At 34.0% G+C, this 26,466-nt stretch overlaps 1 protein-coding gene across 4 annotated transcripts in view; it reads left to right on the forward strand.

The window, feature by feature from the left end:
- Nucleotides 1-26,466, forward strand: part of LOC123552426 (uncharacterized) — a 137,135-nt gene that overhangs the window by 63,753 nt on the left and 46,916 nt on the right. For 3 of the 4 annotated variants that reach the window (XM_053541937.1, XM_053541935.1, XM_053541934.1), the window contains one exon: nucleotides 38-2,498. The exons of the other annotated variant lie outside the window; for it this stretch is intronic. In XM_053541937.1, coding sequence (XP_053397912.1) covers nucleotides 38-324 — 287 coding nt within the window. In that variant the 3' untranslated portion in view covers nucleotides 325-2,498. Of the gene's footprint in view, nucleotides 1-37; nucleotides 2,499-26,466 lie in introns of those variants that run through there. 4 annotated transcript variants of the gene reach the window in all.

Genomic DNA, 26,466 nt, shown 5'->3' on the forward strand with positions numbered 1-26,466 from the left:
AAACACAGGACAGATTTATTATGTTTTCTTTTTTAAGACGAAACACTACACAATTTTGAAACAGCACAAAGTGGAAACATAATACAACGGTTGAACCTGCAACTTCAACAGAAAACCTATCAAATGAAGGAGTTAGAGAAAGAAATTCTTAAGATAAAAAGAAACAACATTGAAGTAGTTCCCAATGGAAAGAATGTCAAAACGAGGAGCCATGCTACGCCTATCAAAGAACGTTTAGTAGTAAAGAGGGTAAGGCGGAAATTAAAAAGGAGGAATACATTCAGAAATGGACATGCATGTTTAGGTTGTGACCTTCAAAGTTAGTTCCAAAGAGAAATAACGATGATACCTTGATTGAATAACGTTGCCAGTTGACAGAAGTGATGGTAAAATTCAAAAATATTAATAAACTAATCGTGTTATAGTAAATTTTATCAACATTATAATAAACATTTATGTCTGTCTAAACAGTAATAACAAATATCATTTACTTTAAATTTGTTGTTATTTTTATCTTAGTTATCTTAACCAATGTACATTTTCAACTACATACTTGTAACCTTGTAATGAATGATTAATTAATGATAACTAGAAAAACAATAAACCAATGTACCAACTTTTCAAAAATTGTTTCGCAGAGCATTTCTATGTGGAATTTCAATGCCGCATGGATGAATTTCAATGAAGTCTTAACATCTCATTATTTAAACACTGTTTAAGGAACACAAACTATGCAAAAACAATCAATTTATATTATCAAACAACGCACCGGCAGAGCATCCACGATTTCTGGTGCAGATTTGTCTGGTAGTCGGGTTATTACATTCAACAATTCAACGGGTTCTTCCATAGTTTAAAGAAATCATTTAACAAAACTTTATATTTTAGCTTAGTTTATTTTCCATTTTTATTCCACAAAAGTATATAAAACAAGTAAAACAAGTACATAACATTTCTAAACTTATATAGAAACATATAACAATGAATTAGTATATATATATAACAATTTCCTTTCTCACATTACTTCTGTGTTTTTATAGAGAAATTTTATTGGAAAGGGAGAAAATGTATTAAAAGGATGAATGATACAGTAGAAAGAGAGAAGAAATAGAGATATTTTGTGAGATAAAGTGCATGGGAAAACATGTTCAAATCTTGTTTAAATAAATTTAATCCATTTTTCATTACAAATGTGTAGTTTGTCTTTTTTCAAAGCAATAATTTCTTCAAGTCGTCTTCGGTTTTGCACATACTGTTTAAAACTATGTATTTCAGGTATGCTTTTATTGCATTTGTTTTTAAAAATAAAATATTTAGCCAAAAGAAAAATGAAGTTGAAGATTAGGCTATTATTTTCTTTTTTATCAAGGACATTGCAAAACAAACTGAATCGAAATTAAGCTCTATATTGCGGGACAGTTTAGCCTGCATATAATTCTTAACATCTGTCCAGAAGCTTTGAATAATTTGGCAATCCCAAAACATATGTTTTATCGAATCTGTGTTCATATTGCAAAATCGCATAGACTGGATGTTATAATATTGCATTTGAACAAAAATGAATTATCCGGTAAGGTGTGCATAGTGTATTTGTACTGAAAAGCACGGACTTTTGTATCAATAGTAATAGTGAACGTACTGCTATTAATATTTTTCCAATTATGTATACTATTGGGTATAATCTGACCCCATTTTGTTTGGTATTTGAATGTAGATGGTTTTCTTTTGAATTAATATGTTGTACGCAAGTTTACACAGTTTGGTATTTTCCTTAATATTCTTCTCAAACCATTTAGCATAAAATAGAGTTTTACTATCATTGCCTTTTATTTTTGAATTATTCCATAACAACTCCTTTGAAATATTATCCTTTACTGCTTTATAGTTCATTTTTGACCAATCTGTAATGATTTGCTTTAGGAATGTTGATTTTATTTTAAGGTTTTTAGCATCGAGTTCGTTGATACTGCAATTAAATAATAGATTGTTCCCGTATTTTTTTAGTTCATGTTCATAGATTAAATTCATGTTGCTATTATCATTAAGTATTCTTTTAACCCAACTTATTTTCAAAGCATCTAGTAATGTTTCAATGTCAGTCATTTTTCAACCACCATCTGGATAATCTTGTATAAGTATATTTCTACATATTTTATCAGGCTTTGAATCCCAGACAAAGTCATACATGGCACTGTTTATTGTCTTTACAATATCTGCTGGTGGGTTATCTAAAACGGTTAACGGATAAATTTGTTTCGGGAGTGCAAATGTTTTGAGAACAGTGATTTTTCCAATTAGTGATAAATTCCATTTTCTCCAACCTTTCAAGACTTTTTTTAAATTCTAGCAACTTTGACAATGTATTAAGATTGTGCATTTCTTTAAAATTATTGCAAAATGTTATACCTAATGTTGTAGCCTGTGTTGATGTCCATTTGAATGTTTCAAAATTTTTGTAAATTGTATTTGTATCTTATAAAGAGCCAATGCGCAACACAGTACATTTGTCTTTATTTAGTTTTAGTCCGGAGACTTTTCCAAATTTGTCAAGAGTTTGTACTAATGTTTTGAGTGATTTATTGCTGCCGTCTAGCAAAAAAAACTTGCCTCATCTGCAAATAATGTCTGTTTAATTGACTTATTGTTTACATTTATGCCCTTAATGTCTGGATTTCTTTCTATATCATTTGAAAGGTACTCTATACATAAAATAAATACGAGGGGTGTTCCAAAAGTAATGTCATTTGCATCGGTTCTCCTATACTGCAAATGTTCTGATCATTTAACTTGCTCTGCCCTTCAAAATACTCTCTGACAGCCTGAATACACATTTTGAGCCGGTCAATCCTCTTTTGGAAGCATTGTTCATACTCTTCTATGGGAACACCCATCAGATACTGATAAACAGCAGATCCAGGGGCATTTCTCGATTTGTATCTTTTTCCAGACAGATGATATTTAAGTTTGGGAAACAGAAAATAGTCGCAGGGAGACAGGTCTGGCGAAAACGGAGGTTGTGGAAGGACGGTAACCTTCTCTGACTCCAAAAACTCGGTCACAATGCGTGCCTTGTGAGCGGGTGCAGTATCATGCAAAAGTCGGAGGTACTTAAGTCCTGTTTTGGGGCGGCGAATTTTGTAGTAGTTCTTCAATTTTCTTAGAACAACATTTTTATAGAATTTTCCTGTGACCGTACTGCCTTTTGGTACCGGAATTTGAATGATTGGACCCTTATGAGTGAAAAAAAAATACATACAAAACCTTCTTCACCGTTCATATTCGTTTGGCAATACTTGGGCGTCTCGCAATTTTGGTGACCCAAGTTCGGTTGGAATACTTCCGCTTTGGTTCAAAATAATAAACTCAGGTTTCATCACCAGTAACTATATTATCAAAAACCTTTTTGCTGAAATTTGGGTAAATGTTCTTAAGTTTTTTTGCAATTGTTACACGGGTCCTCTTTTGTTCATCTGTTAACCAATGGGATATCCATCTTGCATTTTTTTTCTAAGTTTTAAGTGTTTCTTCGTAATTCCATGAACTCGTGCTAACGACAAGTTTGTCATTTGGGCCAATTGTCTTACGGTGAATCGGGCATCCTGTTTTAGCAAACTGAAGATATTTTCGATGTTACCTTTCGACGTAGTTGTTTCAGGACGATCTGTGCGAGCAGCATCTTTGAGTTGCTGCTGTCCGGTCCTAAGTTTAGCTGCCCACCTACAAATAGTCCTATGAGACATTTGACCCTCCCCATAATGTCGCACACCTCAACGTGAATATCTACAAGCTTCATGCCGAGTAGCGACCTACCTTTTATGTAGGCCCTAGTTTCAAGCACATTTTCAGCTCTTTTCCCAGTCATTTTGTGTAAAGTGTAATGAATACGCTATAAAGCAATGTACACTGTACCAAGGTCAGTGAACGTGTGAGCGAGATATTTACCTATGTTACGATTCAGTGATTATTCTATCGACACGAGGTGGTTTTGTGTACACATGACACGATTTTCGCGAAATAAAACACAAATGACATTATTTTTGGAACATCCCTCGTAAATAAGGTGACAATGGACATCCTTGGCGGACACAAGCTGTAATGTCCAAAAAATTCTGAGTAGTAAACATTATTGATATACATCCTTTGGCTTCACTGTGAAATAATTTAACCCAATTTATAATTGACTCACTGAAATTAAACTTTCTCAAACACTCAAACATGAAGTTATGATCGAGGCTATCAAACGCCTTTTGAAAATCTGCCAAAATATGAGACCAGGATCATCTATTTCGTTCACATTGTTGATTGCTTCAATCAAAATTCTAATATTTTCACCAATGTACCTTCCTTTTGTGAATCCAGTTTGTTGTCTATTTACTATATCATGAAGTACTTTTTTAATTCTGTTAGCTATTACTTTTGCCGAAATTTTATAGTCTACATTAAGTAACGATATTGGTCTCCAATTTTTAATTGAAAGAAGGTCTTTATCCTTTTTTGGTAACAGGGTAATAATACTTTGCGTTTGCAAGAATAGTTAAAAGACGCAATTAAATACGATTTTATATCTGTCCAAAAAAGTTTAAATATCTCTACTGATATACCATCTGATCCAGGGCTTTTGTTACTTTTTCATTTTTCTTTTAAAGCTAATGCGCATTCATGTTCTGTTACAGGACCACTAGTTAGCCGACTCTGCTCTTCAGATAGCGTGCTGTGATCATTTTCAAAAAGGTGATGATTGGTTTCCAAACTACCATTTCTTTTGTGAGCTCACCATAGAAATCTTTTATGTGTTTAAGAATGTCTTTATTGTCTTTTGTTGTGTTATTATCGTTAATTTTTAACTGATGTATTGTCCTGCTTTCTGCCTTTTTTCTGTTCAAGTTTTGCAAAATATTTAGCTTAGTTTATAGATACTTAATGCATATCCGATATTTAATGTATGCAAATAAATTTTAAAGACTTGTTTGTATTTAAGATAAAAGAAGCACAACAGCAGAAAATGCAAGTACTTTATTTAATAAAGTCGTATATTCAGGCTAATGTCTTTGGCAAACTCGCTTATTTTCATATAATATGTATGCTGATAGGTTATTTGGGTCACCAATAAATGTATCTATACTCATATACCTATCTTGTCCCTTATTCAAGGTGATGATATAATATGTTATGTAATAACTTCTTTTGTTTAATTCTATATTGCTATTGTGATCATGTTGTAAATTTTTCTTTGCCTACATAAACCTATCTACCCACCTATTTAAATAGAATGGGAAAGGTGATATTTTGACCATTTTCACTTCGAGCCTTCTACCAATGAACCCTACAGTAAGTTTTTGAATAATGTCAACTGCATAAAGCGCCAGTTACCAAGTTACACTTCTTATTTTCTTACTTCTCTTTGCCAGGCAATGCAGTGTACCTATCTCAACTGCAGCATAACATAATGGTTGGATATATATCAATTACACATAACATACAGTAATCGATAATGACCAAGGTCAATATCACTTTATTCTGGTGAACATCACATCATATCTAATAGCTCAAAAGTCGACAATTCTATTATTATACCAAAGAAACATTTTTAGACCAAAACGTAAACCAGCATCATTCTAAGTATTCACAAGTATGTCAAAATAAGAATAGTAAACCAAATTGTAACGCCATGTTTATGGAATTTATTTAGATTGACATTGTGATTGGTTCCAAAACTTAAAACAAACATCTAATAAAGGAAACAAATAGTTCTATTGAAGAATGGGTATACCACAGGGAAATATTTTAAAGGTTGTCATTTATAAGGCTATGTAAATGGCGTCGGTGGATTAAATTTTGAACTAAGGGACACGGAACACTAGAAGATGATACTAACCAAGTATTTATGCACTGGGTCTGGCAGCATTACAAAAAGATGTTCAAATATTTTATCTTATGTAAAAATGACCCACGGGAGGGACAAACTTTAGCCCCAAAGGCATGATATAATAAACTTGGTAGCGAACCATTACGCAATGCTAAATATCTGCGCTTCAGGGCTTGGTGTTTTAGACAAGAAAGTGGACCTCAAAGGCATAATTTGAACAAACTTCAAGCCAGATGCAAAATATCTAAACTCAATGGTTTGAGGTTCTAGACAAACATATTTTTCCGATTTAAGTCTATGTAAAACAAGTGAACCTAATTTTGATCACAAGGGAAATGATTTTAACATGCAGCCGAAACTTGGTATCTCAAATTCCAAGTGATCAAACATTTTACTTCGAGATAACCGGAATTCGACTTAAAATGATATATTGTGCACGTATTTTCGGGACGGGACTTAAGATAAGCGAGTTCGAGATACATGCGGAGTCTATATAAAATGTATAAATATACAGACAAGACATGAATCTAGTTCCTGCCATTCTTTAAATCACCCCACTGGTATTTAAAAGGTTGACCATTAAGCTTAAAAATGTACTTTAGAATGCTTCAAACGATTGTTTTTATCGACCTTTGTTAACATTACGGACTACCTTTTAGTTACTATAAATATGAATATTGCAGGGAGAAATTCTGTCCAATTCCCGACAAATATAATAAAGGATAGTTCTTCAAATGAAATCTAAACCGTGTGCTGCAATGAAATATCTTACATTTTTCATAACAGTCTAACTAATTAAATAAAAGCGTTATCTTTCCCAACTTGGTAAAACATATTCTTCCAAGAACATTACATCTTTTGAATAATATGACTATCAAACTAGTTATTGTCAAGCAGTCTACACTCAGATGTGATAACTACTGTACAAAGTACATATCGCAGCCATTTACACAATTCAAACGTGACATTACGTTAAATTTACTGTTATCATGTCAACAACGGACTTCGTTAAGGGGTTTAGCATTCCTGCAATTTAAGCCTGACAGCAAACCAACAGCAAAGGCACATTTTGTGATGTCCGCAGAAGTCGTTGATAAACTTAGTTGTTACAAAATTTCCAAGTCGTTGACGGTTTCATTCAATGCCCATCGTCCAAGTTTTATGATGGAGTGACTCTCTGAACATTTTACGCACAGTTTAGTACAGTTAACGATTTACCACGAGTCAGATGGGTAACTTCTTTACATAAATATATCCTACATCCTAAATGGCGTTATCGTACCCATGAGGTTAGGTGAAGCGAGTTGGAGACTCGACACCCACATAAATGGCCCCGTAAACATTAATAAGGACAAGACATTGAAGCTGAGGCTCAAACATATGCATAACTTTGGACGAGCTTGTAAGGCCTCCGGCCTAACAGAAAATTTTGAAAACGTATGTCTGCGGAACCGATGTCGTTAAATTGTTTCGCTGTTTACTACTTCATTAACGTTTTTAGAGTTGCTCTACATAATGTACATATTCCTCGAGTGCTTTTATAAATAAGTACTGTCCAGAAGTCACGAATCATCACGAAGCATTTATCATAATTACCGGCAACTGAAACTGAAAGTACTTTTTCTGACTACCCAGTTGCGTTCATTTGCTTGTTTCTTTTTCCACGTTGTGCACTTGTTATACTTTGTATTTCTGTACAAGTGTAACTATACAGCATTCAGTACATTCAATCCCTACCAGTTAGGGCAAAAATAAGATAAAGGGACAACAACATTAAGTAATTTATAATGACCATTTTATTTCGCAGTGAAAACAAATTCATGCGTGTCTACACAAATAAAAGTATCTATTATCAATACACAATTATGCATAGAAATGTCTGCTACAAAAGGAATTAGAATAATGTCGACATTGTATGACACACGCCCCTGAAAAGGCTCGATTCAATAATGTTACCCTCGATTCAATAATGTTATCAAGTCAAAAAAGGGACATAACTGAACATAAAACAAATGCGCATCTCTACTTAATGTTCATAACGCTTAACAGGTTTTATTTGAAATGAAGAGAACTGTAGGAAACTATAAAGCAGTTGCAATAGTTTAGTCAAAAAGGGCCACAACTCCAGACAAAATCGACCATAAAAGTACAGATAATATGCGCATGCCCACTTCATATTGTTGACGTATACCAAGTTCCATTTCAGTTGGATAAAAACTGTGGGATGGAGTTCACAATGTGATGGATTTGTAATATTTCGAAGTCCAGAAAAGGCAACAACTCAGGGAAAAATAATTGGGCATAAAAGTCCCGTCACCTTCATGCTGATGATGTATATCAAGTTTTATATGAATTTGATGGAAACTGTACTGGAATGGGGCATAGAGGTGTTTGTTATATATCAACATCATCCAGATTGGAATAAGTACGCTTTTCATATCGTAATAAGTTTGTTTCATAAACCTAGTATAACAGGAGCTTCTATATATGGCACTGATCTTTGAGCTAGTAGTTCGAGTTATAAATCTTACATGTCATCTTAATTATGATAAATATTTGTGCCTTGTCATGTGAGCTTCAAGACATTCATAAAAAGTTACAGACAGGAAACGAAAATAAATGTTTAATTTTTGACTACCTATTGTGACCTTGACCTTCGAACTGACTAACGTTTGAATCTAGCATGCGACACATCGAATAGTAACATTAAATGACTGTTATTTGAAAACGCATTCAGTCATGGAAAAGTTATTGAAAATGAAAATAACATTTTTTGAATCTCACTGTCCACCACTAAGGTTACTTCTCATCAAAGGTACATGCTAAAACCAATAGCACATTTACATTGAAAACATCATGGAAAGTCTACTTAAGAAACGTAAATATACAACAATTTATACAGATACAGAGGGTTACAATCTGTCCAATATACGACATTTGTGTTTCTTAGTTTAAAACAATTTTTCGTCGGGCACAAAAAGACTGACTGACAAACAAATTGACCAGACTATATTTTTAAATTGACGTAGCCAAGTTACAATTTTTATGTAGAATTATGCTCCAAAACTTAAAAAAACATTTTTTATTTTGTCAGTATTGACTGGACACACATTTTCCAGAAGAGATGGTAAATCAAAAAACACCTTTCTAAACTTCCATATGAATGATACCATAAAGAATTGTGAGGTTTCGAAGTAGTTTGCAAATAAATCTAAGGTAGATTCTCCATAGTTTACCAATTATTTTCATATATTATTTTCATATATGTGGCTGGATAACACCTACGTAGGCATTTCGTGAAGATGCAACTTTTATGTGTTATATGTGAAGTATATGATATAAGTAGTTCATTGATGCCGGTAGTCACGATCCTAAGGTCAAATTAAGGTCAAGAAATTAGGTCAAAGGTCATTAAGTGCAGTTTTTACAAATTTTCACTTATATGGCATCATATATACGCCTTTGATAAAATCAGTGAGCAAAAAAATGGTATTTAATTGAAGCCATGAATGTATTTAACCATGAAATAAAATCACTATATGCAAATTAGCTCATTTGCATATTAATTAATATTAATGAAAGCGGCAAAATCGTACAAAATTACGATAAAAATTGGCACGTATGTACAGCTGTACAACATTTATTGTTTTATATATAATTTTCACGATTTGAAAAACAGAAAGGTAACAAATGATATGTGGGATACTTATCTATTGATAAAAGCAACTGTTTATATCGTCATCATATTTGTTTTATGTGTAGATACTGCTTGAAGTGGGTGGGGTGAGTTTACTTCTGACCAACAGTTATCTTCAGCATAATTGTGTTTTTGTTTTCACAAAAGCAAGGCATTTCTTTTGTATTAGGTAAATATCTGCCGGCTATTTCAAAATGTGAACCTATGTCACACAGCCAATATGGCTGCATTTTTTTCAAAATGGCGACCATTAGATGACCACCAAAGGTAAGTATGTTCAAAAGTATGCATATATATGAGCGTTTACATATGTTTTAATGTAATTTATTGCAGTATTAAGACTGATAAATACAATTGATAATAAGACCATACGCCATGTAGGCAACCTGAGATAACCAATATGGCGCTCATTTTTCAAAATGGCTGCCAAAAGTCAATATGTTAAGTTTTCTTTGCATACATTATAGAGTTTACATAGTTGTTTTATGTAGTTTAGTATAGTATTGTGATTGAAAAAACATTAATATTTTAAATCAGGTTGACACCATCTCAGACAACCAATAAGACACTTTTCACAATGGCCGCCAAGACGTCAGTATGTTCAGTTTTTCTAATATACTGGAGATTGTACAAAAGGTTTTATGTAAGGTTTTGCAGTATTTTGACGGGTAATTAACAATATACTATTTAAAACATATATTGGGTTTACAGACAGGATAGCCTAAATTGGTATCAATAGTATACGTGGTATAACGACTGGGCACCCAATGTATCTAGAGGTATAGAAAAGGCAACTATGGATATCTTAGGTATATCGGCAGGGAAACTTGGCTTTTCATACAGGTCACTATGGATATTCTTAAGATACAGACAGGCAAACTGTGTATCAGTGATATATAGTCAGACCATTTTTGGTATCATTTGTTTACAGACACGCCATCCGGGCTAAATATTGATGCCACAATCAGTATCGAGGGTATACATACATGCCACTCTGGGTAGCCTGTGTACACAGACTGGCCGTTCTTGCTATACATACAGACATCTTGGGATAACCTGGCTATACATATAGGCAACAATAGGTAGCCTGGATATAGAGACAGATAAAATTGGTATCCTAGTTATACAGAAAAATTATCCTGGGTATACATACATGTGCATTCCACTATGGGTATCTTAGTTATACAATCATTCACGTGTTTTGTGCATACATGTATAGCCACCCTGGCTATACATACAGTCCACTAAGGTTACCTTGGCTATACAGGTCACTATGGGTATCATGGGTATACAGAAAGGCCTATCTGGGTATTCTGTGCATACAGACAGGTCATATTGGCTACACATGTATATATACTGGCAAATACTGGTGTACTGAATATACAGACAGGCAATTCTGGGTTTTCTTGACATACAGAAGGGCCAACCGAGTTTCTTGCAACTCTTGATAGTCTGGGTATACAGGCATGTCATCCTGGCTATACAGTTGTATATATATAGGCTACTAAGGGTATCTTTGATTTACATACACACCATTCTGGGTATCTTAGGTATTATAGACATGCCATCATGGCTATACATTCAGGTCACTTTGCATCCCCTCCCCCTTTACTTTTAGTAAGTTTTCATGGCTCCCCTTTGTTTTGGCAGCCGAATCCCAAGATGGTACTTGATTGTTTTTTCCTACTTGTGTGGGTGCGTTTGTATGCTTGTTAGTCTATAACGGTGTCCTACTGTTTTCTTATGTGTTGCTTGTTCGTTTTTTCTATATTATTCAGTTGATCGTAGTTGTGTGTTTATCTTTGGTACATGAGTGTCTGTGCTATTGTGGTTTACGTTGTAGTGAGACTGTTTTTAAAGAACATGGCATTCCCTTGTTTATTCGTCCTTGTTCAACTTTCCCCTTCGGATTCCTCCTCCCACCCCCGACCCCATTTCGCCCCTTACCATTTCCTTCCCCTCCATCAATATTTAGCATAAATTAATATGTACTTGTTGGATGTTTGAAGCAAACCGTCTAAAATATTTTTCCATTACAGCTTCTTTTTGTTGTGGGCCTACTATGAAAATGCGTGGCTCTGGGGCTGTGTTTTTGGTGCTCTGTGCTTCCGAGAAATCTACCCTTACCTATTATCTTTTGGATGGCATTGGTATACAGACAGGTTACCTATGTATCCAAGGTATAGAGCCATGTCACTCTGTGTAGCCTGGATATACAAATATGTCATCTCGGCCATATATACTGGCCATTTTGGATATACCGATTTTTACATATGAGCCTTTCTGGGTAAAAAAACCTGGATATACAGGCAGACCATCGTTGCTATACACTAGGCCAGTATATGCGTTGAGTATGCTTGGTATAAGACAGGTCACCTGAGTACATCCTAGGTAGGCCACCTTGGGTATCCTGGGTATACAAACAGGCCATCCTGACCGTTTACTTAATGTCACCACTATGACTATCCTGGGTATAAATGCATGCTACCAGTGTACCCTAGGTATAGAGGCAGGTCTATCTGGGTATCCTTGGTATACTGTCAGGTCTTCTTGGCTATTAACTATTGGAGCCTAGGTACCGTTATTTGTAAACTTCTATACATAAAGACCACTCTGGGTATACTGAGTATATAGGTCTTCCTGGTTATATATACAGAAAACTGGATATCCTAGGTGTACAAACAGGCCTCTCGTGGTAATCATTGTATACATACAGGCTATCAGGGATATATATGTATGCCAATACGGATATCCTTGGTATACAGAAAGATCGCCAATGTATCCAAGGTATACAGGTCACTCTGGGTATCATGGACATATATATACAGGTCACTCTGAGTATCAATGATATACATACAGGTCAGGTTAGCGATACATACAGATACACTATGAGTGTCCGTGGCATACAAACGGGAAACTGTCGGTACCTTAGGTATATATGCTGGCCATTTTGGGTATCAGGGTTATACAGACTGACCACATGTGTATCCTGTGTATACAGACAGACCATCACCTATACATATATGCCAGTTTGGAAATACTATTTACGTTTCACAACTTTGCATCGATAGCGTAAAATAATGGATCTAAGTTTGCATGCATACAAAGGATACCACGGGTGACATGTATGACTGTATTCCTATAATACCCAAAGTAACATATCATATACTAATGTAGATTGCAAGACGAAATGTGGCAGTTCAATGTGCAAATGCTACCGATCCAACCAGGTTTGCATGTTTGAATGTACATGCGAGACAATTTATATTCCAAATAGAAATGTACAGGGCAACGAGGACAATAAAGTTGTGACATTTTTAAAACAATGTCGTCTGGTATTGTGTATAGAGAAAAGACTATGAGCAAGATTGAACCGTGTGAACTACGTTGTGCAGTATTTGAATAAGTGTTAAATACTAATTATATTCTTAATGCATGGAATATTTACAAGCTTTACTTGGAGATTTATAAAACTGATACGATTCTTATCAATGGTTAAGAACAGATATATGTGTACTAAATGAACGTTTTAAATACATATTTGATACATTTTAATTAATATTCATGAGTATGCAAATGAGCTGAAAAACTCATAATTAGTATTTGTGAAGAACATTATTCCAAAATCAAAACATCTTACTATCTCAAAATATGGTTTATATGTGAGATATGTAAATATTGTCAGTTTTTTTAATATTTAATATACTCCATCCACTTTTGACAGTAGTCACTCTTGTAAACAATAAATAATGCTACAAACAGATATATATTTATATAAAGTAATGTTTCAAATGTAATATTGCTTATTTTTGTGTCCATTTATAAACATAAATAGCGAAGATTTGATCTTTGTATTATTTGAACATATCATTTTTAACGAATTATCTGCCCATTTTTAAGTTTTCACGGATATTCATAAGTATGTTAATGAGAAAATTTTTGATTAAATGTTTGTAAATAATTGTACAAAGCCCTGGCTTTATTTTGGTACCATTGTTGTTATTCTACACCGATAAATGACCAAGATAAAGTTATTTTATGTGACACACATGAAAATATGCACCGAATGACCTTTGACCTCGTTTATTTCACTATAAAGGGCCTCTCAAGAATGACTACCGGACAAGTCTTTCTTGTGGCACCTAGTAGTTAACGTTTAACATGGTAGTCGTCCATCTTCAGAGAATGCCTACGCAAGTCACAATTTTGAAAACTCTAGGCATACTATTCAGTTTTTGTTGAAAAAAGCAGTGACCCCTTGGACGAGCATCTGAAAAAAAAAATAGGTCACTGTTCATCAACATTTTACACTAGCATAAATCTTACAGGTTTCGTATGTTCATTTAAACTACAAATATATCAATATTAGTCTGACAGATATTATTAAAGGAAAAATGTCATGACTTTATTAAAAGGTGGTAAAACATTTCCTCACACAAGTAAAAAGTCAAAGACTTATGAATTTTAACTGTTTTAAGTAAAGGAGATAACTCAAGAAAAAATAATCTGACATAGAAGTCCGGAAATATGCGCATGCCTACTTCGTGTTGACGATTTACCAACAAACATTTCCATTGTATGAAAACTGTAGGAGGAGAGGAGTATATTAGGTAAAAGTATAATTGTAATATTCTAAAGAGATGCATAACGCCCCTAAAAATAGATTATAAAGGCCCTGACATTTATGGTAATGATGTATAACAAGTTTCATGGGAATTAGACAGAAAGTGAGGGAGGAGCAAAGAGTACACAAAGTACAAAAGAAGCTGTAATACTTGATTTATAAAGTCCACAAAAGGCCATAACTCCAGAAAACAATCATCAGATATAGAAGTCACCACAGTATGCTGCTGCCTGTTTTTGTTGTATGACACGGTTCATTTAATTTGAAATGGAATGTTTCAGTACACAAGAAGATGTTTCAATACACAAGGTATCAATGTAACTTTGATATATTAAAACAAGAGGGCCATGAAGGCCCTGTATCGCTCACCTGACCTACTGACATGAAGATCATCAAGATTAACATTCTGACCAAGTTTCATTAAGATATGGTCATAAATGTGGTTTCTAAAGTGTTAACTAGCTTTTCCTTTGATGTGATCCGGTGACCTCGTTTTTGACCCCACATGACCCAGATTCGATTTTGACCTAAAGATCACCAAGATTAATATTCTGACTAAGTTTCATGAAGATACAGTCATAAATGTAGTCTCTAGAGTGTTAACAAGCTTTTCCTTTGATTTGACGTAGTGACCTAGTTTTTGACCTCACCTGACCCAGATTTGACAACATTCTGACCAAGTTTCATTAAGATATGATCATAAATGTGGCCTCTACAATTTAACTTGTTTTTCCTTTGATTTGACCTGGTGACCTAGTTTTTATTTCTACAAGACCCAGATTCAAACTAGACCTTGAAACCATCAAGATTAACATTCTGACCACGATTCATGAAGATACAGTCATAAATGTGGCCTCTAGAGTGTTAACAAGCTTTTCCATTGATTTGACCTAAAAAGGTGACCTAGTTTTTTATCCCAGATGACCCAATATCGAGCTCGTCCAAGATTTTATTGAGGGTAACATTCTGACCAAGTTTCATTAAGATTAGGCCAAAATTGTGACCTCTAGAGTGTTAACAAGCTTTTCCTTTGATTTGACCTGGTGACCTAGTTTTTGACCTAGATAACCCAATATCAAATTCGTCCAAGATTTTATTGAGAGTAACATTCTGACCAACTTTCATTAAGATTGGACCAAAATTGTGACCTCTAGAGTGTTAACAAGCTTTTCCTTTGATTTGACCTGGTGACCTAGTTTTTTACCCCAGATGACCCAATATCAAAATCGTCCAAGATTTTATTGAGGGTAACATTTTGACCATGTTTCATTAAGATTAGGCTAAAATTTTGACCGCTAGAGTGTTAACAAGCTTTTCCTTTGATTTGACCTGGTGACCTAGTTTCTAATCCCAGATGACCCAATATCAAACTCGTCCAAGATTGTATTAAGAGTAACATTCTGACCAAGTTTCATTAAGATTGAGCCAAAAAATTTATTTGACCTGGTGATCTAGTTTTTGACCTAGATAACCCAATATCGAACTCGTCAAAGATTTTATTGAGAGTAACATTCTGACCAAGTTTCATTAAGATTTGGCCAAAATTGTGACCTCTAGAGTGCTAACAGTCAAGTTGTTGAAGACGGACGGACGGAAAGACGGACGTTCTAACGAAACGGTCTTTATGTGACACCCCCATTGTTCTCTCTATTGTTCTAACAGTCACATAAAAAGAAAATAGTCACATAAACAGAACGGAATGAATGACATCAAAGAGAAAGTACCGTTATGCAGTCACTTAACCATCATTTCGCGGGCACGGACGGACGGACGACGACGGACGACGACGGACGACGGACACAGGGCGATCACAAAAGCTCACTTTTGAGCACTTCGTGCTCAGGTGAGCTAAAAAGGCATATTTACTCAAGATAAAAACAATCAAATTTGATATGCCTGGCAATTTGGTCATGCCCTCTACATGTTGACGGTGTGTACAAAGTTTCATTTGAATTGGGCGGAAAATGTAGACGCTTAGTACATACATGAATGCATTAAATAAAAGCATCACTAAACTATCGTGTACCTTTTTGAGGTCTACTGTTCAGGGTCTAGCGAAGGCTGCATTCAGGGATTTTATTCACCATATCATACTATAACTGAAATAAAAGACCAACATAAACATTTATATATAGATAAATGTCAATCTTACTTTCACAATTAGCTGCATTTCCTCTTTAAAATTAAATTGCTGAATCTGTATATTAAAAGCAATTCTGAGAAATTCAGTTAGTATAGTGCTAAATGTCACATTTATTTTAAAAATTCTAACATCTACCTTTATAAAAATGTTGTATATGGCAAATTAAGTCTTGTTCTTGGTTACTATAGCATACATGTCCCATTGTTTCTTTGGAACATTTTACATCTTCATCTGAAATCATTACAGTACAAAAAGCTTTGAGTATAAGAAAACAAGAGCTCGTAGAGCTCGAAATGCCCCATTGATGCATTCAGCAACTGCATAAGGAACAGAAATTATTTGGTCACTGTGCTGTACTGTTTGACGTACTGACCTCAAATCAATAATTATGTGTCAGTTTCCAGTCATAAGTGACCTCCGTATCAAATGTGATCTTAGACCAAAGCATTCTCTATTTATCAAAAAATGTTCTACTTTTCTGGGTCAGTGTGACCTTGACCTTTGACCTACTGACCTAAAATCAATAAGGGTCATCTGCTGGTCATGATCAACTTCCCTATTAAATTTTATGATCCTAGGCCCAAGCGTTCTCAAGTTATTGTCAAGAAACGGTTTTGATGATTCGGGTCACTGTGACCTTGACCTTTGGCCTACTGATCTTAAAATCAATAGGGATTATTTATTTGTTGGTCATGATTAACCTCCCTATTAAGTTTCGTGATCCTAGGCCCAAGCGTTCTCGAGTTATCATCCGGAAACCAATTAACTGTTCCGGGTCACTGTGGCCTTGAACTTTGACCTACTAAGCTCAGAATCAATACGGATCATCTGCTGGTCATGACCAACCCTTCTTTTAACTTTCATGATCCTAGGCTCAAGCATTCTTGAGTTATCATCCGGAAACCACCCACCCACCGACTGACATCTGCAAAACAATATACCCTTCCTTCCTCGAAGGGGGCATAATTAACATTACTTTAGGAATTTCTATGGTAATTTGACAAATCTGAATTAAAGTGTTTTAAAACTATCCATACCGCTTCATTTCTTCAGATAAAGGTGTATTAAATCCAAATTTCATATTTAAAACATGAACATTTACTTCAGTTTATGTAAATATAAAATGAGCAAGTTTATGTGTACTATGCATGAGGTTTAAAATAGTACACACTATATACTTGCATAGATAAAAATAGTATAAATGTGTACTACAACTTAAAAAACTGGCTGTTTTTTTTAACAATCAACTGTTACTGCATGACATTTAATTATGAATTTAACTCTATATGCAAACTTAACTTATATATAAGTAAATTTAAATATATGTGATGAGGATTTTACGCATTTGAAGTAAATATCTAAAGATAAAATATTTAAGAACTATGCTACTTTGAAATTATGAATTAGGTGGGTGTGGTACATGATATGATTTCTGAGGAATTTCGAAGTTACTGTTAAACAAACTTTTTTCCAATGTGACAATACATTAAAACCATGAAGTGCTGAACTCTTACTTTAATTAAAAGACTAAAGTGGGAAAAGTTATCAGTATGTTCATGTCACAATTTTCGGTGACAGTATTCTATGTCAGCTTGCATAACTGCGAAAAACTATAACATACATAATAAAGCTGAACTATCCCTGTAAATGAGCTGAGAGCTATTTTTCTATTTCCATTTATTACTTTTCTGAAAAACACATTACAATTTACAAGGTGTTGGCAAAATTTGTCATTTTGTGCACATGCCTTTACACATTAAGGAAGTCCGAACAATAGGTATGGTGTGCGGGAAGGGCCCGAGCGCTTACGTAGTGCGCATTTACAGGGGTTGTACTGCTCAGACATATATATATTTATCATAAGTCCGCAAAGTGCAACAAAAGAAAGATCAGTATTAATTATGTAATAATGTTATTTATTTACATGGTATGTCTGACAAATGGCATCGAGAATTCTTACTGTCCAATCAGAAAGCTGCATTTTCAAGTACCCGATATTTTCCACTTTGGTTAAAAAAGCATTAAATTTTTTACAATAAATAACTGACTACAGAAGGTAATAAAATACCTTCGATCTAGAGAATGCTACAACCTACTAAACTTCAAAGTTTAAAATTATATTTAACACGTTTGCTTTAATTTAAGGTGAAAATTAAACTAGAACTCTATGATAAAAATCGAATAGTTCATTTCGGACATGTTAGACAGTGAGAAAGCAAACATATCGTACGTATTAATTAACAGGGATAATTTGCACTGTGAATACATACTATTTACACTAAACATATAATTTCACGAGTACATACTCATATACATATAAATGGGGATGTTTGTCATGTGATTCGATCCGATAAGGCCGGTTCTTGAGCTGCGAGCTAAATAAATGGTTACCGACTTCTATCCTCATGGCGCCTGACACAGTGGTAGGAGGTAATCGGAAAGCACAATAACGGTGTCTCATAAGCCAAACTGGCTGGCCCTTTCAATAAAAGTGGCACTCTAATAAACAAGACCTTTACTTTTACCTTTTAAACACTAGAAATATGTTTGTTTTACATATAAGATCAAAGCATTAACCCTCGTGAAAATATAATGCAGGTGACGTTCACTGTTGATATATAATTGTAATTATATATTTTCACATTACACTGAAACAAACAAATACACTTTTACATATTCATTTATATAAACATATAAACAAACAAACAAACAAACAAACCAAAACGGAAACAATTTTTATTTTGTATGATGAGAGTAACACCGAAACGACACAATGAACTATTCCCAGGTTTTGTTGGTGGGGAAAGACTCCAAGTGCCCCTCCAGACATGTTTTGGGGTTTAGATTAGTACCTAGATCGAGACACTAACCTCAGCTGGATGGCTTCCTTACGTGAAAAGTTTTAAACATCAAGTGAGGGTTCCATCCCACGTCGGTAATGGGCGGGGAATTCGAAGCCAGCGGCCATGACCATTACGTTTTTTTTCAAGTATAAAACTTAAATATTCAATTAAATTTCGTGAACATAAATGATACTCAAAATGATATTTACGGTCAGAAATTACAAATGGTTTGCCGAATACACCATACTTTTAATTACAAAAGTTTACACATCATGTGGGTCGGAAAGCACGAAATTTACGTTCTTGAACGTATATGTGAATCGTCATGTTTGAAATGTAAACAAAGGAATAAAAGTTACCGTTTTCATGTTCGAGGAAAAGATCGAACCGTGATTGTCAATGTTCCCGATACGGAATATATATGAATGTATAAACATGAGCCGTTTCATCTTACAGGACTTACAAAAACATTGTAAGCGATTGTTTATTTATTGTATTTATGTTCTTGTAACCTTTGACATTTTACTGGAGGACAAGCCGGGTTTGTGACATATACGTGTCTGTTGTTGGGCTGGAAAAATATAGGTCCAAAATTTAAAGTAAAAGCTTTATTGCATAAATTCCTCGTTATTTCTGTGCATACTATTCGATTGTTTAAAGGTTAGAATATCAGAAAATTGCAGAAAATAAAGCATATCTTTGAAAAAGTCCCGATCTTTCATCATTTGTTTGGTTGGCTCATGATTACAAATTTAATGTTAATAGGTCGTGATGTCCATGAAGCCGTGTAAAGTGATAATTTTGATGACACGTTGGATTTATTTTATAATTGTGAGTGATCGTTAAGTGATCAGAAAGATCGGACGGTGGGATGTTGAAAACAAAATGATGCTTTATTTAGATTAGAAAGTGAATCGTACTAAACAATAAGGAAATCCAAGGTAAAACACTATTTTTATTTCGTTCACTGAAGAAAACATGGCGGACATATTTTTGTAAAAAAGCGGTGCACGTGTGATTTGTGTAACACAGTTTTACGACGATTTCTTAGAAAACTAACGCTCAGCTCATTTACACTGACATATCCTTGATTTATTAATATATATATTGTATAAATATGAGAGACTTACGGTACCAAATACTTGCACCGAAAATTTCTATGCATTTTCTTCTTGTACATTGTTGGGACATGCTTTTGAGTGTTTTTGATACTTTATAATTTACTTGGAGATACATTTTCTCATTATTATTAGTTTCTCTTTGATCCCCGTGCATTTCTCGTGTTGTTACGACAATTTCAGTTTTACATAGGAATTTTACATATGTCAAAATAGCATAGGCTTTAAGGATGTACGAGCGTTTTTTTTTTCAGGATATCCGCCATTTTGAAAAATGTTTCTTCGAATATTGCTTTCTAACAAAAGTTTTGCCAAAAATTAATGCTAAATAATTAAAATATGGCTAATAATGTACCATTTAACTAAATATATTATGCTTTTTGCGAAAAAAAAATTTCACCCTTATTTTTGGCTGGCATTTGCCTAAAATTGACGTAAGATTTACAATGGGGTAGGGGTAGGTAATTTCAAATATCTATTAAAGTGGATCAGGTTTGGTTTTGATATTTTTCTGACTGATACATATAATGTTAAGCTATAAATAAAATAAAAGTTTTCAAGATAGCACTTTATATTATGTAGAAAATATAAATTAAAATAAAAAGAACAAAAAATATCAAAATTCACCACTTTTTAACAGTATTTTTCTTAATAAATCTCTTAGATGCACGGTGACCCCAACTTTTTTTCTTTCCATTTCGAAGCATTTTTATGTGTCATTAATGCTGCAAAATATTTTGAAAATCTTAACGTCAGAATTGTTTTGTAGATCTAAATACGTTTTTTTCCATTGAAAATAAAGTGGGTGGGGTAATTATGTCAACATGTAAAAATTAAAGAGATTTGTTAGTGACATTTATGCTTATATAATACTGACATCACCATATATTCATATTAACCTGTACGATCTGAAATCCCTATAAGATTAAGTAGGATAATATATGTTTTATAAAGTACCAACATTTTTTCAATTTTACAAAATTTCAGAAATGCGTAAACAGTGGGTGAAGAAAATACCCTATAAAATTAAAACTAGTTCGGTGACCTATGTTTTTTCTGCTCTTGTTTGTCTTAGAAACGAATGTTCTTCAAGCTCACAGGGTATGAAAAAATCTTAACGTTAGAAAAAATTCGCTCGTTCATCCTTAAGTGAAAGATGGCCATCGGAAATCTTAATAAAGTTTATTTATAATTGCTATAATATTAAAGAAGTTAACAAGTATGGCTGTAGGACAAGTGCACATGGATCTGTTGATGTACAAATGTTGTTGAAAACTCCATGCATGACATGAAAAACTTTCATTATACCATTTATTATATAAATCTGGTATAATATATGTTATTGCCTTTCAGTATGTATTTGCTGACATTTTAGTGCATGACCAAGCTTCATTCAAACCATTGTCCATTAATAAATTTAGGTATGCATCCCTTCTTTGACTTACTTAGAAGACATCGGTTTTTTGTTCAGATAGTAATATTGTTTATAAAATATTAGCATTTATCTCTCTGTACTGTTGGTCTCCATCATACATTTCTCGCTAAATAAGACAATACAGGCACTAGAATACGTCTGGCACCGGTTCCAACACTTTACAAATCTAAACCATTATTTCCATGATGCAGATTTTTATTCATCTGAAACAAAAGCACAAGACATTTTTTTGTAACAATGAATAAAATACACGGAATCTTAATGGCATTTTCATTCAGTGATGTCCAGCTGATTCAGCCTCACGGCCAATCATACATGTAGAGGTTTTCTGGCCTTCTTCTTCCTTAGAAAATATCGCTTTTTCAGTTTGCATGAATGTCCTAAACTATATGTACATCAACGAGTTTTTTTCGCCATGACAGTGACCCATTCGGACCGATTTTCTACCTATGAAACAATGTGTCAATTTTGCGTCTAAATTTCTTGTGACAGTGATATACGCATGTATATTCTCCACCAAGGAAATGCGTTTAAAAATTTGAAATATAGACGGCTGATTATCAACATTGTTTTGAGCTCTGCAAAAGAACTGATTCATTTATAAACTTGCACTTATCTTCGTTCTTTCCAGAGCAACGTAACCTGTCAAATAATTCTGTCAACACTTGCGGACCTTTTGACAACACAGTCATGTAAGTCATGCTTTCAATGACGTTTATAATATTGTGTAATTGTGACTTTTTCTCACTGCAGTTGATGTATGTTTTCAAACTGTATTCATGGTATGACAAGGCATATAATAGTGGAGATCACTCTCAATAAAAATGAAATAGACATATTGCCTCATAAAAACAAACCCAAAAAACACTGAAATGAATCTCCTTAATATACTGGCGAAGAGAACTAGACGCGAGAACGCGAATACGTTCCAATAAATCTGCAGTGAAAATGTTACACCTGTTACATGCAGATATAAGGCAGTTCAAGGAGAAGTTTCAGAATCTAATTCAGGTTCAGATTCTGATACTAGTATTGGATTCATGGTTTTACTGCCCTATCCGATGTTCAAACTGCAATACCCGTAGGTGTGCCTTCCTCAAGCCAACAACCTTATAAGCCGTATTCAGACCTTGGCGTATTTTCATATGGCAATCTCTAAGTATCCGAAAACAAACAAAATGAAAATTTCAGGGAACAATTCGAAATTATATTTTAGTAATGGTAATTCTGTTACTTCTGTACTGTAACATTAAAATGCAAAACACTTCTTTCAAATCTGTCAAACATACTGCAAAAAGATTCACTTGGCCAAAGGCTTTGCAATTAAATGCATTAGCATACTGCATAAAATACTTAGAGAATCAACATTTATTTTAAGCTTCTTTTCTCTAAACGATTTGCTGTTGTTTTATGATGAAAACTGCAGAATACAAAAGGAAACAAAAGATTCACCTTTGGTTCCAGTACATACTAAACCTACCTATATCATTGCATTGAAAGCCCCAAAAGGTAATTTTGTCAGAATTTCCGGAAATATCCGTCCTCAATCTTCCAAAGAACGGGTACTTTGGGGATTTTTGAGAAACAGGTATCAGTACCAAGCCCAGCTGCCATGTCAATTACAAATATGCCCAGTTTTTGAAGTACCATACGGAGCTCATCGTTTACCAAGTCCCAGGCGTAACAAGTCAAATTACTTGAACCAAAACCAGCGTCTTTCAAATAAACAGGTCAACAATAAACATTACTACTCAAGTTATTACGCACGCTCCTGTCGCATACCTACTAGACTACAGTCCAAATTGGCTTCACTAATAGTTTTCTGTTTGGTGTTAACACACATTGAAATAGTTTGTACTAAAACAGCAAATGAATTAGGACTCGACAGAGTCAATGTCTCTTACAAGGAGTCCTATTTAGGAAACTTTGTTAGCAACCGTGCAACAAATCCTAACATATCCAAAATTCATTTTTATTAAGCCCAAAAGAGAAATCTGTTAACGACTTAATCCCTTACTCGTCTGTGACCTTAAAAAGATTTGACTATGTTGCTAGGCTTTTTTTATGATCCGGTCAAAAGTATTTTATTGCTTAAGCTTATATTGACGGCATATTTAGGATAATTTTAATTTTACTTTCAGATTCACATAAACATGGGTTTACATTTCAGAGCAAATTTTACTTTGACATACCTTCACAGTGTCCGACAAATTTATAATCTTACGGGCTACAAGATTTTTTTTCTGGTACTCCAGCATTTTTTTGTAGTTGCCGAAGAAAAATTTAAACCCCAAAAGTATAAACTTGCTCTATCCGAACCCGACTTACTGAGATGTGAGAATCAAAAGGGTCTGAAACAATGTTTGATTAAAATTTTAAAAACATCAAAATAAACCTGTGTGTTTGTTTCCAGTTCCGCAGAAACATTCCTGTCATATCAGTCTAGGTTTTTTGGAAAAGGGCACCTGGTCAAATTTGGATTTTTTTCACATGGTGAATTGTCAAAAGTAATCATATTAGTTTAAAACTTTATTTTCAAGTTTTATGGTAAGCATTCAGATGCATTAAAAAATCTTAAGTATCCCCAAGTGAAATTTAGAGAATTTTTTTCCAAAAAATAACTACTACTTTGTCATGTTCAAACTTTTGTTTACTCTCAGTAAGTTTCAATGCCAATAACAACTGCATTTTCCAAACTGTAGAGTGTGTGTGCATTCGAGGGGGAAAATCGGTCACGAAAATATGTGACATTTGATTTTAATGGTGTAAAAACTACCTGTCAACACGTTTTCGTTGCTTTATTCAATAAATGGTAATGTATTTATGTGTTTTGAGATGTTTTTACGTACAAAACATACAATTTTCTGACAGAATCATGTATTTAATTTTTGCCGAGGTGCAGACGGTAATGTCGCTAAAAATAGAAACGAGTTGGTTTTTCCAGTATTTTTTTGGATTTCATTAGCGGACAGAACAATCAAAATTGGATATAAGTTGGGATATTTTTCTTTGGATTGGGAATTGTTTGCTTCAGATTGGAGAAAATGGATAAGGAATTTTTATTGGGCCGAAATTCTGCCCCGTGAGACAGGTGGGAAAAGCCCTGGCTTTACATATTTGATACGCGTAGGCGGAGACTGTTTCTGCAGCTAGATAATGGGCGGGATTAAACCAGTTTGAACTTCATATATCGGAACTCAATGCACTTAAAACGTAGAGATTGCAAGGTTTACTGTCTGTCCATATTAACCGTTTTATTGTTTTACCAACATGAATCACTAAATTTATATGAATGTAGTAATCAAAACATTCACCAAGGTGGTGTCTTTACAAATATTTTAACATCAGTAATTCTGAATTTAAAATCACTTTAATAACAACATCGATATATTATTGCTTTAAAAATTCAATTTATTTACATGTACAATGACAAACATACTACCATCTAAATGCATACATATGTGGGCGGTCTTCTGCTTTAGACTGAAACCGCGAATAATCAAACGTGTTGTTTTTGTGTGCGTGGAAAATTAAAGACCCATTTGGATTACTTATTGGTGTTCCGCTAGGGTCATGTTTGTTTCGCTATTTCGAAATTTCGAGATTATGAGGGGTTGATGGTAGTAAACGATCATGACGTAAAGACACAGGTAGGTTGCGATGGCGTTACATTTATTATGCAGCTCGCATCGTGCTTGTACGTCATCACATCCTGCCATGTCCCTTTCGAAAATTTAAGGACAAAACTATTGCTAACACGTTATGATTATATGCGAAAGTACAATATTCATACCTAATACCCTTGCTTTCAGTGTTTGAGTTATCGGGCCTTCGCAGTTTCACATCATACTATCCTTATATGACAACGAACTATGAAAAATAGAGGACATTAGTTTTTATCATTTATACATGGTTATTTGAAAAGAAAAAGACAGATGTTTTGTTATCGTAGAACTTTTCTACTATTTCAAATAAATGTTTTGTTTCTGAGACTTATTTGATGTCTACAAGAATAAATGGTATTGAATAAGTGCTAGAGATCTTCTGGGTATTCCGGAAGTGATATGACGTGTAAGTGTTTCAGTGGGGGAAAGGCATTTTATGTACATTAAAACAAACAGAACTTCATAGTGATGTCCTAAATAGATCAATTTAATTTATAAATTCAGTCATGCCTTAGAAAATAATAGAAGATAATATTAATTGTAAATCTTTACTCGAAAGTGTTTTAGTTTCATTTGGAAATTATTTATAAGCAGATAATGAGTAATTGCGCACTGCGACATCAGCATTCAAATTGATACGGTAGGAAATGTTTGGTTTTCAATTTATGTTACTGCCTCTCAACACAAACAAAGGCAATGGTCCAGACAAAATACAGTGTGGGTCACAATTTTTTAAAAAGCCATGATGACACGACCATATTAGAATCACTAAATCCGATTTGAAGGTATCTTGTTCAATAAGGGCACTAATGCTTCATTTCAATACATATCTACATGAGCACTACCTTTGAGAACGCAGTTGTTGTTTGAAATGGTGGTACAGAATATACAAAGCAACAGACAGTAGAAAGACTCCTTTACAAATCTGCAAGAATAGTTACATGTCTAGTCAAATCTGTCGCAATTTATAGACATCTTCTTGAAAAAGAAAGATTGTCACATTATGATAGGAACAAAAAGATGAAGCTGTAATTTTAAAGGACACAATGGTCTATTAACATATAAATTGCATAGG

The sequence above is a fragment of the Mercenaria mercenaria genome, chromosome 4, assembly GCF_021730395.1.
Source record: "Mercenaria mercenaria strain notata chromosome 4, MADL_Memer_1, whole genome shotgun sequence".
NCBI classification, from domain to species: Eukaryota; Metazoa; Mollusca; class Bivalvia; order Venerida; family Veneridae; genus Mercenaria; species Mercenaria mercenaria.